Genomic DNA, 15,562 nt, shown 5'->3' with positions numbered 1-15,562 from the left:
CCCAGGGCAGGACAGGAGGCTCCAGGCTGGCAGAGCTCCCTTCCCCTGGAGCTGGGCTCGTGCTGCTCCTGCCCTCGTGATGCTTGTGGCAGCTCCTCCACCTCTGAGAGAGAGGCAGTTAAGACTTGTAGTGATGTTTAGATAATTAATTCCATGAACATCACTTTAAGTCTGTGCTACTTCTCTCCTCATTCCTGTCAGCTGGAAGGACAGAAGACAATGGAGCAGGATCTTGCAGGTCTCTGGGCAGGCAGCTCCCTGTGCTGGGGGGTGACCTGGCCCATTTGACAGCTCAGGATGTCACACAGCTCCATCCCATACTCACCACTGGGGTTACTGGTCCAGCCCAGAGCTCAACAACTGGAAAGCAGCACAGAGGGTTGTGTCCTGCCATGACAGCCTTGTGACAGGGCAAAGGTCACAGCCCTGAGGCTGCCAGAGCTCCAGGAGTTTGGAGAGCACTCCCAGGCATAGAGGGGGTTGTTGGGGTGTCTGTGCAGGGCCTGGAGCTGGACTGGATGATCTTTGTGGGTTCCTTCCAACTCTGGATATTCTGTGATTCGTTGCCAAGGTGCTTGCAGAAGGCAGCTCCTGTTGAGGGAAAAGTGTGACTTTCTTCCTTTTGGATAAGTCACAGGCCTTGGGGAAAGGTGTCTGTGGTGAGGAGGTGCCCCATGGTGATGTGGAGCTCTTCCCTGAGCATGTCCTGGACAGGCTGAGCCTGTACAAGCAGGGGAAGGCAGCTGGAAAGATCAAGGGTAGAGCTGCCTTGGAGAGAAAAGGAGGAGCAGTCTGGCACAGCAGTTCCTCTGCCACAGCCAAAGGGGGTGAAGCAGTGTGGAAGTGCAGGGAAATCCTGCACATCCTGACATTCTCTGTCTGCAGCCAGTGTGGACACCAGCACTGGAACTGCAGGGTGCTGAGCACAGAGCTCTGTTCCAGGAATATGCTCAGTCCTGTGTCCCTGGCTCTCCCCTGCAGCAAAACTTTACCTACAAATGCTTGGGAAGCATCTGGCACTGCAAAATTCTGTAGCACAGCAAAACCTGCCAGTGCCATCTGGCCTGTGTGCCAGCCCAGCCCCCTCTGCCATGGGGACAGTGTCCCACCCTGGCAGGAGGCTCTGACCCTGCCCCAGGTGGGGATGTCCCTGCCAGGATAGCAGGAGGAAATTCCCTTTCTCCTGCCATAAGGGGCTCTCAGGGTCTGCTCCCTCCCTGCCTGTGGGGGAAAGGAGCTGGAGAGACAGAGAAGCATTGCAGGGAAGCAGAGCTGTCCCCTCACCCTGCGTGTGCCCCTGCAGGAGAACCTCAACAAGCTGATGACCAACCTGCGCTCCACCCAGCCCCACTTCGTGCGCTGCATCATCCCCAACGAGACAAAGACCCCAGGTATGGGACAGCTCAGGGGGCTGGGGATGTCTGGGAACTGGCAGGGATCCTTGCACCCACCCTCTCCCCAGCCCTCTTCATACTGCACTGAGCCCTGACCCCAGTGCTGAAACTCCTGTGAGCCAGATCAATCTCCTCTGCTGGGGAGAATGAGCTTTGCCAGGCTCCCATTTTGGGTGTGCAGCCTGGCACTTGGCATGAATGCACACCCAAAATGGGATGCACAGCAGGCAGGGATGAGTCTTCCAGGCCGAGTTCCACCATGCAAGGCCCAGGCTGCAGCGCTGGTGCTCAGCACACACCTGCAGGACAGGCCAACAGCCATGTTCAAACCACAGGATGTTCCCAGGGTTCACACCCAGGCTGCAGCTGCATTTCCTCTGTCTTCTTGGGCTGAGCACGTGCTCTGTGTGTGTCCTGCCCCTCAGGAGCCATGGATTCCTTCCTGGTGCTGCACCAGCTGCGCTGCAATGGAGTCCTGGAAGGGATCCGCATCTGCCGCAAGGGCTTCCCCAACAGGATCCTCTACGCAGAGTTCAAGCAGCGGTAACGCCCTCCTCTTCCTCACCCAGCACGTGTTTCCAGGGCAGACAGACTTGTCCTGGCTCTGAGCTGCTCCCCAGCTTGTGCAGAGCTGCTGTGACCCCCCAGTGCCCGTCCAGTTTGGGATAGCTCTGCTGCTGGCTCTGGGGTGCCAGGCCTGGAGAGTTTGGGATGGGATCTGGGTGTTTGAGGTGCTGCTGCAGGGGGAAGGTGGCAAGGCTCATGTCACTCTTGTGCTGAGAAAAACACAGGAACAGGCAGGAGGCAGTGTTGTAGAAAGAGTGTCTTGGTTTGGAAAGCCAGGTGTGTCTGCTAAGGAAGGCAGGAGCCTCCCCTGAAATGGAAAATGCAAACCCTCCCCCCCCCCCCCGAATTGCTATCAATTTTAAATTAAGGGGCTCTCAGGCAAAAATATGGGAGCAGGAAATAACAGTTCTTTAATAGGGAAGAAAAAAAATAAAAAGGTAAAATAAACAATGCAGTAAACTAAACCAACACTGCCAGAGTCAGAACCCAGCCTGACACCCTGTGGGTCAGGCTGGTGGCAGCAGAACCATTGGAATTGTGGCTCAGCCCTCCTGCAGTGTCAGGGCTGGTTCTGCTGGAGCAAGGGGATCCTGTAGAGAAGGATGGATTCTTCCTCTGAAGATCCAGTGGAAGAAGAACTGCTGTTCCTCTGGGGAATCCAGTGCAGAAGCTGTGCTGGTGTCTCAAAACCTCTGGATTATATCTGGGTAGGAATGCTTGGCTCCTCCCTCTGGGCTCACATCTCCCAATGGGATGCTGTAGTTCTTATCAGCCATGCAGGGACATTCCATAGCTGTTATCAGCAGGTGTCCCCCTGAGGGAGGAGTGATTGTGGTCACTCAAAGAGAGAGATAAGGCAAACTGCCCACTTGACAAAAGATAATCTGCCATACAGATGGTGATAGAATACATCTTGCCTTGCAATCGGGAACAAAGAGCAAAGAAGGTTTTATTCAAGAAAATCTGGTGGTTTTTATAGAGTGAGACAATAGATTTTATTTGATTGGCTAACTAATAAAAACATCTTCCTCACACACTGTTTTTGAGAAGAACAGACAGATGAAGTAGAAAAACACCACCTGCAGATTATTTATACTTAAAAAGTTATCACATCTTTACAACTTCCTAAAAATTCTCACAAGCTGCTGTGAGAAACACTTGCTGTTTCTCTGTCCCATGGCATCCACAGGCTCAGGCTTCTCTGATCCTGGCTCACATTTCTCTCTGCCCTTGGGATGGATCCTCAGGGTTCTCACCTCAGGGTCCCATCCATGCTGCCTAATGAGGACAGTGGTGTCCTGGCACAGTCTCCCTGATGTTCAGGGACTAAAATCTGCCAGGGTTCCCTGGTGCCTGCAATCCTGTGCCCTGGAGCAGCTGGTTCACACCCAGCTCCAGCCTGTGGTGCAGCCCCATGGCCCCAGTGGGCACTGGCATGCCTGGGGCTCTGGGGTGATGCTGGTGCTGCAGTCCTCTTGCATGGCCTCCCTCTGCTTTCCCCACAGCTACCGTATCCTCAATCCAGCAGCCATTCCAGAAGACAAGTTTGTGGACAGCAGGAAGGCCACAGAGAAGCTGCTGAGCTCCCTGGAACTGGACCATGCCCAGTACAAGTTTGGTCACACCAAGGTGAGAGAGGGCAGCTGATCCTTGGCAGGGAGAAGTTTCCCCTGCTGTTACTCTCTGTGCCTGGCCACAGCCCTGCTGCAGCCCTGCACTCTGCAGGGTCTGTGTGGCCCTTGAAGGGACTCAGGAGGGCAGAGGAAGGTGCAGGCTGGGAAGAGAAAGAGCAGCTCTGAGCAGGTCACTGCTGCCTGACCTCGTCCCACCCAAACATCATCTTGTCCCTGCTGGGGAGATGATGTGCTCAGGGCAGGTCTGGTTCCTGTGCCATGTGTGGGGGCAGCTCCATGTTTCCCTAGCAGGCTGTGTTACTCTGTCCTTCTGCTGGTGACTCCACTCTCTTGCCCACAGGTGTTTTTCAAGGCTGGTTTGCTGGGCTTGCTGGAGGAGATGCGAGATGAACGTCTGGCCAAGGTCCTGACAATGCTCCAGGCCAGGATCCGGGGGTACCTCATGCGTGTGGAGTATCAGAAGATCATCAGCAGGAGGTAGAGGTGTGGGGGCAAAAGGCAGAACTTTGTGTCTCCTTGTCTCTTCTGCACATGTCTGTGGGTTTGATCTGTGGGGTTTGCCTGTGTCTGGCATCCTGAGGGATGGAGACAAACCTGGAAGAGGTCTGGCATGGCCCTGGTAGGGAGGATCTAGGTGTGGGAGCCTCTGGTTTGCACTGGAAGATTCAGAGGGAGGCAGAGTGAGGAGAGCTGAGATCCAAGGCACCCCACCCAGCCCAGCAGGGCCAGTACAGTGTGCAGACAGTGTCCCATTCATTCACCATTCTGCCATTTGTCCAGCTGGTGGAGAATGGAGCCAAATCCAGGCCTGCAGAAGCCAGGATGGGACATGGGGAATGTCCACCCCTGATGATGCTGTGCTTGTATTCCCCCAGGGACGCCCTCTACACCATCCAGTGGAACATCCGTGCCTTCAACGCTGTCAAGAACTGGTCCTGGATGAAGCTGTTCTTCAAGATCAAGCCTTTACTCAAGTCTGCTCAGACTGAGAAGGAAATGTCCAACCTGAAGGAGGAATTCCAGAAGCTGAAGGAGGCTCTGGAGAAGTCTGAGGCTAAGAGGAAGGAGCTGGAAGAGAAGCAAGTCTCCATGATCCAGGAGAAGCACGACCTGGCTCTGCAGCTGCAGGCAGTGAGTGCCTCACCCTCTCTCTGGGGTGTTAAGACAGTGCAGGATCCATGGGTAAAAGTAGGAGCAGAATATCCTAGAACCCTCCTTCAGCCTCTTGCAGTTCTGAAGCTCCCTCATTGTCACAATCTGTCTGAAACACAACCTAAGACTGCAGAACTGAAGTACCATCCCATGCTGGGGCTGCCACAGGGATTTGTGATCCCCTGGCTCTAGGAAGGGTGCTCTCCTCACAGGGTGGTGGGAGGGGATGGCAATGTTTTCTTGCCAAATTTTCTGCTGGTTTTTTTTTTTTTTTTTTTTTTGTCCTTCCTCTGGAAACACTGAGCTGCTCTTTGGCCCTGGTTAGTGAGTGGTTGAACCTTGATGACAGGCACTGACTGGAGCTGTACCTTTTGTACACCTGAGCACCTCAGGCTTGCTCTGCCCCTTCCACAAGGAGAAGGGCAGGACAGCAGGGCTGAGAGCAGAGTGCTGGGGCAGAGGGAGAGCACTGCTCTCCTGTGCCTCTCCCAGGAGCAGGACAACCTGGCAGATGCAGAGGAGCGCTGTGACCTGCTCATCAAGTCCAAGATCCAGCTGGAGGCCAAGGTGAAGGAGCTGCTGGAGCGTGTGGAGGATGAGGAGGAGATAAGCTCAGAGCTCACCGCCAAGAAGCGCAAGCTGGAGGATGAGTGTGCAGAGCTGAAGAAGGACATTGATGACCTGGAGATCACACTGGCCAAGGTGGAGAAGGAGAAACACGCCACAGAGAACAAGGTAACCAAGCACCCTGCAGGGGCCAGCCTCAGTGCCTGTGGGGACACCAGAGGAGCATCTGGGATAAGGCTGCTGGTGTGGGGAAACTGGGGCAGGGCAGAGGAAAAGGGGAGTGTGAGAGGGAAAAACCCCTCTGTGTCCTGCCTCATTGCCCAGAGGGCTGTAGGCAGATGGTTCTGTGCTGTGGCAAGTGATCTGAGGCATGGAAAACCCACCTGGTGGGGCCAGCCTGACTGAGGGAAGAGGAGCTGGCTGCTGGTGGGGAGCAGAGCTGGTGTTGCCCATGGATGGACTCCTGCCTTGCCAGGGTCAGGCTGCTGGAGCAGCTTTGCACCTCCCTCTGAGATGCTCTCTACTTTTGTCCTCACTGATGCAGGTTAAAAACCTGATTGAGGAGATGGCTGGTCTGGATGAGATCATTGCCAAGCTGACAAAGGAGAAGAAAGCCCTGCAGGAGGCCCATCAGCAGGCCCTGGATGACCTACAGGCTGAAGAGGACAAGGTCAACACACTGACCAAAGCCAAGGTCAAACTGGAGCAGCAAGTGGATGATGTGAGTCACAGGCCAGTGAGAATAAAGCAAGAGAGGTTTGAGTCACATCTCCAGGAGAGCCCAAAGGCTGTCCCTGAGTGGCATCTGGAGTGTGGGATTGTTACAAGATCCCCCTTTAATATGACCAGTTGATGAATAATCCCATTGACAAACTACCCCCAAAACAAGAGGTGGTGTAGAGCACCTCATGGAGAGCAGTCCTGGGCTGAGGGAGTGGGACTGGAGACCAGCTGGGAAACACCTCTGGCCTCCAGGGGATTGCTGAAGTTCCCACAGCAGTGGACATGGGTAAGGGGAGGCTACAGAAGGTCCTTTCCCTCCTTACCCCACCTCCCTTGGTTCTCCAGCTGGAAAGTTCTCTTGAGCAAGAAAAGAAGGTCCGCATGGACCTGGAGAGAGCCAAGAGGAAGCTTGAAGGAGACCTGAAGCTGTCACAAGAGTCTGTCATGGATCTGGAGAATGACAAACAGCAGCTGGATGAGAAGCTCAAGAAGTGAGTGTGTGACAGGTGCCTGGGCTCTGGGCACCTCTAAAGCCAGCAGATTTAGTGTGGTCTCTGCAGGGGCAGCTGGGCTGTGGCTGTGTCATCCTCCTCTGGGCACTGCTGTGTGACCAGCCCAGGCACAGTGAGGGCTTGGATTTCCTGGGCACTTTGCAGAGAGGCTGAGGAACTTATGACAGGCTCACAGACCAGGGCTCACAGACCTTCCTTTGTCCATGGGGCTGGACAGGAGGGACCTACCTGGCAGGATCCAGCACACTGCTGGGCCTCAGCTGCAAGCACAGCCTTCAGTCGTGTCCCATTCTCACTGGGGAACTGGAAAACACCTTGGGACCTCAGAGGGAAACCCTCAGAACCAGCTCTCTGCCAATTTGGCTACTTGAGCCCTTCCTGTGAGCCTTCCATGAGCTGCTGCTTATCCCTTCAGTCCCTTTCCATTGTAGGCTTGTTCATCCTCTACCCTGTAGAGTGCAGGGAAATTTAGGAGCCAGAAGGACCTGTCAGGACAGTGTTTGTCTGATCAGAGGCTCTGTCTGTACAGGAAAGACTTTGAGATGAGTCAGCTGAACTCAAGGATTGAAGATGGGCAAGTGATGGAGGCCCAGCTGCAGAAGAAGATCAAGGAGGTCCAGGTATGGTGGGAAGAACTGTTCTTACATCCTGGGAGTCCATAATTTCCATCAAATGTGATGTGCAGGGGAATCTGCATGAGCCAGTCCCTCTCTGAGCACAGGGGCATCCCCTTGGAAAAAGCTGGCATGAGTAGCAGGAGCCAAGCCCTCTGCCAAAATGTGGTGGGTTGAAAATTAAAGAATGAGCTATTGAGGTGAACACTATCACCAGCCTGAGGAACAGCTTCCAGGATGTAGTTCCTTGTCCAAAATAAAACCTTTAATCCAGTAACCAAACTCTGAAAATCCAAATCTAGGTCACTGGGCTTCTTCCTATCAGAGACAGGTCCCCAGAATCATGAAAGTTCCCATAAACAGAAGCTAATGCCAGCTGGATCCTGATGGCAGGGACAGAGGAGAGCAGGAGCTCCAAACATGCTACCAAGGAGCACCTGCCTTCCAAAACAGCCCAAGACTGGTGGCTTTTTGCCTCCCATCATCATCAGAGATGCTCTCCACTGCGGAGAGCAGAGATGCTGTATAGGAATGGGGAGTGACAAAACTGTCCTTTGTCTCCTAAAAAGGGAAAAAAGCCCAGAAGTTTCTCTCCTCAATTAGGTAAAAAGACACCTCATAGGACCTGGGGACCTTCACCTCAAACTTAAGGATGGCCAATTGGACAGGAGCCAAAAAGTCCTGCCTGGGCAATTTACTAGAAAAAGAAGTGAACAAAGAAACCAATTGCTTTTGTGGGGTGTTTCACCAGGGGCAAGAACCTCTTGCACCTGGCTCGGTTTTTCTCTGTAAAGAGTTTTGTTATTTTGCCTTTTATTAAAACTTTTCTGTTTCCAACACTGCCACAGAAGCCATCCTGCTGATTTTATGCCTCCAAAGCTAGCTGAGCTATCTTGGGTGTGATATAAATCTCCAAGATATAAATCTCCAGCATTGATCTATGGTCTCTTCGAGCTAGACAAGACCTAGCTGGAAGAGACCATGTATCAATGCTGGAGCTTCACCCAGATCTTGGAGCACCTGCCCTTTTCTGTGTGTGCAGGCACGCGTGGAGGAGCTGGAGGAGGAGCTGGAGGCCGAGCGAGCCGCCAGGGCCAAGGTGGAGAAGCAGCGGGCAGAGGCGTCGCGGGAGCTGGAGGAGCTGAGCGAGCGGCTGGAGGAGGCGGGCGGCAGCACGGCCACGCAGCTGGAGCTCAACAAGAAGAGGGAGGCCGAGTTCCTGAAGCTGAGGAGGGACCTGGAGGAGGCCACGCTGCAGCACGAGGCCACGGCGGCCGCGCTGAGGAAGAAGCACGCGGACAGCGTGGCCGAGCTGAGCGAGCGCATCGACGGCCTGCAGCGCGTCAAGCAGAAACTGGAGAAGGAGAAGAGCGAGATGAAGATGGAGATTGATGATCTGTCCTCCAATGTTGAGTACATCACCAAGAGCAAGGTGGGTCCTTGTGAAAAACGCCCATCACTTGGTTTTAAAATTTTAAAAGTTTCATAGTAATAAAATGGTTATAAAAATGTCAGAACCCAGGAAATTCCTCTGACTGCCCTAGAAGACTCGAGACCCTGCCAAGAGGCTCAGAGACCTTGGCACAGAGCCCAAGACCCCTGTGCCTTTGATCTGGACCCATGGAAAAAACAATTACCAACCTTTATATGAGAAGTCAAGAAAGTTTAAGTAGAATAATAGTTAGTTTGTCACGAGGTGAAAAACAGATTTTTGAGGTTTTTAGAATGGGGGCTCAGGGTCCCAAGATGGAAGAATTTACGTGTGCCTTGTCCTTTTTCCTTCTTCTTCCTAGTCTTCATCTTCTAGGTGATATTGGCACTTTTAGATTGGTTTAGAGTAGAAACTCACTGTCTAACATAAGTGATAGGTATTAAGAAGTTATTGTAAATAGTGTACACGTAGTTTTTAGTATAAAAAGATAACACTGCCCCAAGGATGGGCAGTGTGCATCAACCTGATCTGCTAGACAGACCTTGGTGGGTTGGAGAAAGAATTTTATAGATAAGAAACAATAAACAGCCTTGAGAACAAGAACAGAAGATTTCTGACTCCTTCTTTGACTGCCAGGCTGAGAAAAGAGACTTTCTAACGCATCTCAAGGTCACTCTGACCAGCAGAGATTCCGAGATAAAAATAGCAATATAATTAGAGTAATAAAAATTTTGGACAATTTGGATTAGGACAATATGAGACAACAGAAACAAAGAGTTACAGGCAGTCCGAGTACCTTTTGCTGGGCAACATAAGCGTGAAAAAGGACCCATGTTAACAGAGGATTAACCCTTAAAAGCAACAGCCTGTTGCATATTCATACACCTCATAGATGATGCATGAATTCCATTCAAACACAGGATTCTGTCTGGTCAGTGTCAGCTTCTTCCTCTGAATCCTAATGGCATCTTCATGGCTGAGTGAGGCAAGAAGTTCATTTCTTCTGATAATGGGGCAATAAATTCTCTTTCTCTGAAAGATTTAGATGTCCTGTGGCTGCTGTCTCAGTGCAAGTCCTTTCTTTAGAAAAGAAGTATCCTACATAGCATAGTTTCTATTTTAACCTTATGTTATAACCTAAAACTATATTTAACACACTACTTAAGAAAATTAAAACAGCATAACTTTCTAACACATATAATATTCATTTTAATATTTGCAAAAAGCCAATCATAAAATACACATTTTTCACAGTCCTGGTTCTCCAGGGGGCTGGTTGGTCTCTCCTGTGGACACCAGTGCAGCTGGGTGCTGTAGTGGTGTTCACAGGGGTCCCAGGACGAGGGAAGAGATGAGAATGTTGACTCCATGTTTCAGAAGGCTGATTTATTATTTTATGATATATATTATATTAAAAGAAAATGATGTATTAAACTATACTAAAAGAATAGACGAAAGGATTTAATCAGAAGGCTTGAAAGGAATAGAAAGGAATGATAACAAAAGCTCATAACTCTCAGAGAGTCCGAGCCAGCTGACTGTGATTGGCCATTAATTAGAAACACCAACATGGACCTGTTGCATTCCACAGCAGCAGATAATAATTATTTACATTTTGTTTCTGAGGCCTCTCAGCTTCTCAGGAGAAAAAATCCTACCAAAAGGATTTTTCATAAAATATGTCTGTGACAGGGCGCAGTGTGACCAGCGCAGCCTTGTCCATTGGGTGGTGTCACTGTGCCATGACCAAGCCCTTGTAGCTTGTCCCTATGTCACTACAGGATGCTTTAGTTGTCCTAGTCAAGTCTGGAGGCTCTGGGCAGGCATTTCCTGGGCAGCTTGGCTGCAGTGAGCCACTGTTAGCTTGGCAGCGAGCTCTGGCAGGCTCCTGCTCTCTGCCTTGCCTGCCCATAGGACGTGCCTGGCAGGGCAGGGTATCCCAGGCTGGGAGATGTTGCTCTGTGCAGAGCTGAACTCAGCCAGGCTGTGCTTGGTGCCCGCAGGCCAACGCAGAGAAGCTGTGCCGCACCTACGAGGACCAGCTGAACGAGGCCAAGGCCAGAGTGGATGAGCTGCAGCGGCAGCTGACGGACGTGAACGCGCAGCGGGGCCGGCTGCAGACCGAGAACGGTGAGCGGGCACAAAGCAGGGGCACCCGGCTGCCTCAGAGTGCTCTGAGCCTGGCTGTGAGCGGGGTTCAGCCAGGCAGGCTGTCCTCTGTGACCGTGCTCACAGGGGTCGAGGATGAGGGAAGAGACGAGGATCTGACTCCATGGTTCAGAAGGCTGATTTATTATTTTATGATATATATTATATTAAAACTATACTAAAAGAATAGAAGAAAGGATTTCATCAGAAGGCTAGCTAAGAATAGAAAAAGAAGGAATGATAACAAAGGCTTGTGGCTCAGACAGAGAGTCCGAGCCAGCTGACTGTGATTGGCCATTAATTAAAAACAACCCCATGAGACCAATCCCAGATGCACCTGTTGCATTCCACAGCAGCAGATAACCATTGGTTACATTTTGTTCCTGAGGCCTCTCAGCTTCTCAGGAGGAAAAATCCTAAGGAAAGGATTTTTCATAAAAGATGGCTGTGACAGTCCTCCTCCTCCATGGAGGGAAGAGCTTGGTGTGCCTCAGGAGGGATTCCTCGCTGGCATCCTTTGTCTTTAACTGGGTGCACCTCTGCCCAGCTTGCCCTGGTGGGGGGACAGCTGGAGGCCACAGGCTCTGGGGGAGTGTGGGCTAGTGCAGATTGCAGCCCTACAGTCCTGAAGTAGCAGTTTTGGCTGTGTTTGAACCCAGGGGAGCTTACCCGGCTGCTGGAGGAGAAGGAGTCCTTCATCAACCAGCTGAGCCGGGGCAAGGTCTCGTTCACACAGAGCATTGAGGAACTCAAGAGGCAGCTGGAGGAAGAGACCAAGGTGAGGTTTCAGGGCATGGCCAGTCTCTGAGGGACACTGTGGCAGTGCCCCTTGGACTGGGGAGGTGGGACATACCCTGCACACAGGGCAGCTCTTCACCTGGGAGGAACAGCAGTTCCCTGCTGCTGCTCCCAGTCCTGGTGCCATGGCCTGTGTCCTGGAGCCCAGAATCAGCAGCTCCTCTCTCTTCCTCAGGGCAAGAATGCCCTGGCCCATGCCCTGCAGGCCTCGCGGCACGACTGTGACCTGCTGCGGGAGCAGTACGAGGAGGAGGGGGAGGCCAAGAGCGAGCTCCAGAGGAACTTGTCCAAAGCCAATGCTGAGGTGGCCCAGTGGAGAACCAAGTACGAGACTGATGCCATCCAGAGGACTGAGGAGCTGGAGGAAGCCAAGTAAGTCCCATGGCACAAGTCAGGTCCTTGTAGGTGGTGACTTTCTGTTCAGCAGTGGGGCTCTCACAGACCTGGGGTGACACAGAACGCTCCTATTGTAAAATTAGAATTAGGGCACCTCTGATGAAGGAAGAGAAAATTGTGCATTTGACTCTATGTTTTTAGAAGGTCAATTTATTACTTTATTATACTATAGAATTCTATATTACATTACATTACATCTAAACATACATATAATTCTATATTACATTACATCTAAATAGAATATCTATTTTATATTACATTACATTACGTCTGCTAAGTACTCAACTCTATTTTACTGCACAGCATCTCATGACTGTCAGCTGACAGTCCCAACACACACACACACACACGTGTGGTGTTTGTGAGGTCCCTAGGATGAGGTGAGAGATGAGAATGTGTCTCCATGTTCTCAGAAGGCTGATTTATTATTTTATGATAGATATTACATTACATTACATTACATTATGCTATATTATGCTATACTAAAACTATACTAAAGAAAGAGAAAGGATACACAAGAAGGCTTAACGGGAACGAATAATAAAAACTCATCACTCCTCAGAGCCTTGACACAGCTGGACCATGATTGGTCATTAAATTAAAACAATTCACATGTTTGGATGAACAATTTCCAGACCACATTCCAGAGCAGCAAAACATGGAGAAGCTGAGGCTTCTCATCTTCCCAGGAGAAGAAATCCTGGCAAAGGGATTTTTCAGAAAATATGACAGTGACACGCATGGATTTAATTGGTCAGTGAATTAAAACACTTACACGAGGATCTAATTACTAATTCCCTCAGGTAAACAATCTTTCACAAGGTTGTTCACAATTCTACTTGTGAACAACACAGGCACAGCAAATAAGAACTGTTTTTCTTTTCTCTGAGCTTCAGAGAACACGAATCTCAGAATATCTTTGGGGAGTTGTGCCTTACATTTCTCTATGAGGAGAAATGTGGCGACACCTGCCTGGATGGGAGGCTGTGGGGTGGGATGGCAGCAGGCAGGAGCGCTCACCCCGGGGCCATGGCAGGAAGAAGTTGGCCACACGGCTGCAGGAGGCAGAGGAGGCCATGGAGGCCGCCCACGCCAAGTGCTCCTCTCTGGAGAAGACCAAGCACCGCCTGCAGACCGAGATCGAGGACCTGTCGGTGGAGCTGGAGCGCGCCAACTCGGCCTGTGCCGCCCTGGACAAGAAGCAGAGGAACTTTGACAGGATCCTGGCAGAGTGGAGGCAGAAGCACGAGGAGAGCCAGGTGGAGCTGGAGGCGTCGCAGAAGGAGGCGCGCAGCCTGAGCACGGAGCTCTTCAAGCTCAAGAACGCCTACGAGGAGTCCCTGGACAACCTGGAGACCCTTAAGAGGGAGAACAAGAACCTGCAGGGTAGGACTGGGCTCAGACACCCCCAGGCTCCTGCCGTGTCCTCAGACACGTGGGATTGGGTCCCTTGTTGGCCAGGAGAGGCCTTGCTGCTCAGCCCATCCCCTGCAGGGATGCAGCTGCCCTGCTGGGATGCCAGTGTGTGTCCTGCCCTTGTGCTGGGCACACTCTGGGAGGACTGGCAGAGCCACTGCTCCTGTCCCCAGATGACTCCTGTTCCCAAATGGTGCTGCCAAGTGCCATGATGCTGCCTTGGGGGTGTTGCTGTTGGACAGACAGCTCTCCCCAGGTCCCTAATGCCTCTTCTGTGCTCTCTCCCAGACTGCAGACATGTTCCCAAGCACAGCCTTGGCTGCTCTTTGAGGGTCTGAGGGACATCAGCTGAGCCTGGGCAGGGGGATGGGGACATCACTTGTACAGGGCTGATCCCACAAACTCCTTCCTGACAAAACTCCTTCTGTCCCTGGCAGAGGAAATTGCTGATTTGACTGACCAGATCAGTCTGGGAGGCAAAACCATCCATGAGCTGGAGAAGGTGAAGAAAGTGCTGGAGAGTGAGAAGAGTGACATCCAGGCAGCTCTGGAGGAGGCTGAGGTGAGTCCTTGTTTCCCCTATGTTCCTGCTGCCCTCAGGAGCCACTGGCCCACCCTGGAGCTCTGGTTGTATGGGGTGACAGTCCTTAGCCAGGCTGTGACCCCTGGCAATCCCATTCATGGGGGTCCTGCAACCACTGCAGGCCCTGGGGTGGCTCCACCTGCTCTGCCCCCCATAGCAATGGGCTGGGGGACAAAGCCAGGGTGCGATGGGTGGCCAGGGGAGCCCCATTCCCAGGAACCACCTTCCCATGGCTGAGCTGTCTCTAGGGAGCCCTGGAGCATGAGGAGAGCAAGACCCTGCGCATCCAGCTGGAGCTGAACCAGATCAAGGCTGAGATGGACAGGAAGCTGGCGGAGAAGGACGAGGAGTTTGAGAACCTGAGGTGTGTGGGGTGAGGGGACAGTCTGGGACGTGGCTGCAGGGGCAGAGCTGGCACTGTGGCCCTGGCAGGGCTGGGTGTCCCCAGGGGATGTGGCTGCAGGGGCAGAGCTGGCACCGTGGCCCTGGCAGGGCTGGGTGTCCCCAGGGGATGTGGCTGCAGGGGCAGGGCTGGGTGTCCCCAGGGGACGTGGCTGATGCATGGCCTGTCCTGCAGGCGGAACCACCAGCGCGCCATGGACTCCATGCAGGCCTCGCTGGATGCTGAGGCCCGGGCCAAGAACGAGGCTGTGAGGCTGAGGAAGAAGATGGAGGGGGACCTGAACGAGATGGAGATCCAGCTGAACCACGCCAACCGCCAGGCTGCCGAGTTCCAGAAGCTGGGCCGCCAGCTCCAGGCCCAGATCAAGGTTGGGACAGACTCGGTGCCGTCCCTGCTGCCAGCCCGGCTCCTGGCTGTCCCCAGTGACCCCACGCTGCCCCACAGGACCTGCAGATGGAGCTGGATGACACCCAGCGCCACAATGATGACCTGAAGGAGCAGGTGGGTGCCCTGGAGCGCCGCAGCAACCTGCTGGTGGCAGAGGTGGAGGAGCTGCGGGCGGCGCTGGAGCAGGCCGAGAGGAGCAGGAAGCTGGCAGAGCAGGAGCTGCTGGAGAGCACCGAGAGGGTCACCCTGCTCCACTCCCAGGTGAGGAGGCGCTGCCAAGTCCTCTGTCTGCACTGGTGAGTCTGTCCAGCCGTGGTGAGTGACCAGCCCTGGTCACACTGCACCTGCTCTCTGTGCAGAACATGGGTCTGATCAACCAGAAGAAGAAGCTGGAGGCAGATGTCTCCCAGCTGAGCGGCGAGGTGGAGGACGCGGTGCAGGAGTGTCGCAACGCCGAGGAGAAGGCAAAGAAGGCCATCACAGATGTAAGAGAGTGGTGGGGACTGCTGGTGGGTGTCACACCTCCACTGAGCCCTGGTCTGGCAGGGCTGCCTGGCCCTGAGGTGATGTCCCCCTGCTCTTGGTCTTGCAGGCTGCCATGATGGCAGAGGAGCTGAAGAAGGAGCAGGACACAAGCGCACACCTGGAGCGCATGAAGAAGAACATGGAGCAGACCATCAAGGACCTGCAGATGCGGCTGGACGAGGCAGAGCAGATTGCCCTCAAGGGGGGCAAGAAGCAGATCCAGAAGCTGGAGGCCAGGGTGAGACAGTAGGGGCAGATCCCTGGCTGTGTTCTTCAGGAGCCAACTCCTGGGGCTGCCCCAGTCCCTGTGG

General features: G+C 53.0%; 1 protein-coding gene across 1 annotated transcript in view; it reads left to right on the top strand.

Annotated features, from left to right (window-relative positions):
• Nucleotides 1-15,562, top strand: part of MYH7B (myosin heavy chain 7B) — a 33,064-nt gene that overhangs the window by 16,223 nt on the left and 1,279 nt on the right. The window contains exons 19-38 of the mRNA XM_036395861.1: nt 1,304-1,391; nt 1,820-1,937; nt 3,467-3,590; nt 3,936-4,072; nt 4,471-4,726; nt 5,240-5,482; nt 5,859-6,035; nt 6,383-6,528; nt 7,079-7,169; nt 8,206-8,595; nt 10,599-10,725; nt 11,403-11,521; nt 11,717-11,913; nt 12,974-13,323; nt 13,791-13,915; nt 14,185-14,300; nt 14,514-14,706; nt 14,784-14,987; nt 15,086-15,211; nt 15,319-15,489. Of these exons, the coding sequence (XP_036251754.1) occupies nt 1,304-1,391; nt 1,820-1,937; nt 3,467-3,590; nt 3,936-4,072; nt 4,471-4,726; nt 5,240-5,482; nt 5,859-6,035; nt 6,383-6,528; nt 7,079-7,169; nt 8,206-8,595; nt 10,599-10,725; nt 11,403-11,521; nt 11,717-11,913; nt 12,974-13,323; nt 13,791-13,915; nt 14,185-14,300; nt 14,514-14,706; nt 14,784-14,987; nt 15,086-15,211; nt 15,319-15,489 (3,498 nt within the window). The remainder of the gene's footprint in view (nt 1-1,303; nt 1,392-1,819; nt 1,938-3,466; nt 3,591-3,935; nt 4,073-4,470; nt 4,727-5,239; nt 5,483-5,858; nt 6,036-6,382; nt 6,529-7,078; nt 7,170-8,205; nt 8,596-10,598; nt 10,726-11,402; nt 11,522-11,716; nt 11,914-12,973; nt 13,324-13,790; nt 13,916-14,184; nt 14,301-14,513; nt 14,707-14,783; nt 14,988-15,085; nt 15,212-15,318; nt 15,490-15,562) is intronic.

This window comes from Molothrus ater, chromosome 17 (assembly GCF_012460135.2).
Source record: "Molothrus ater isolate BHLD 08-10-18 breed brown headed cowbird chromosome 17, BPBGC_Mater_1.1, whole genome shotgun sequence".
In the NCBI taxonomy this organism is placed as follows: domain Eukaryota; kingdom Metazoa; phylum Chordata; class Aves; order Passeriformes; family Icteridae; genus Molothrus; species Molothrus ater.
This window is presented reverse-complemented; position numbering and strand designations above follow the sequence as displayed.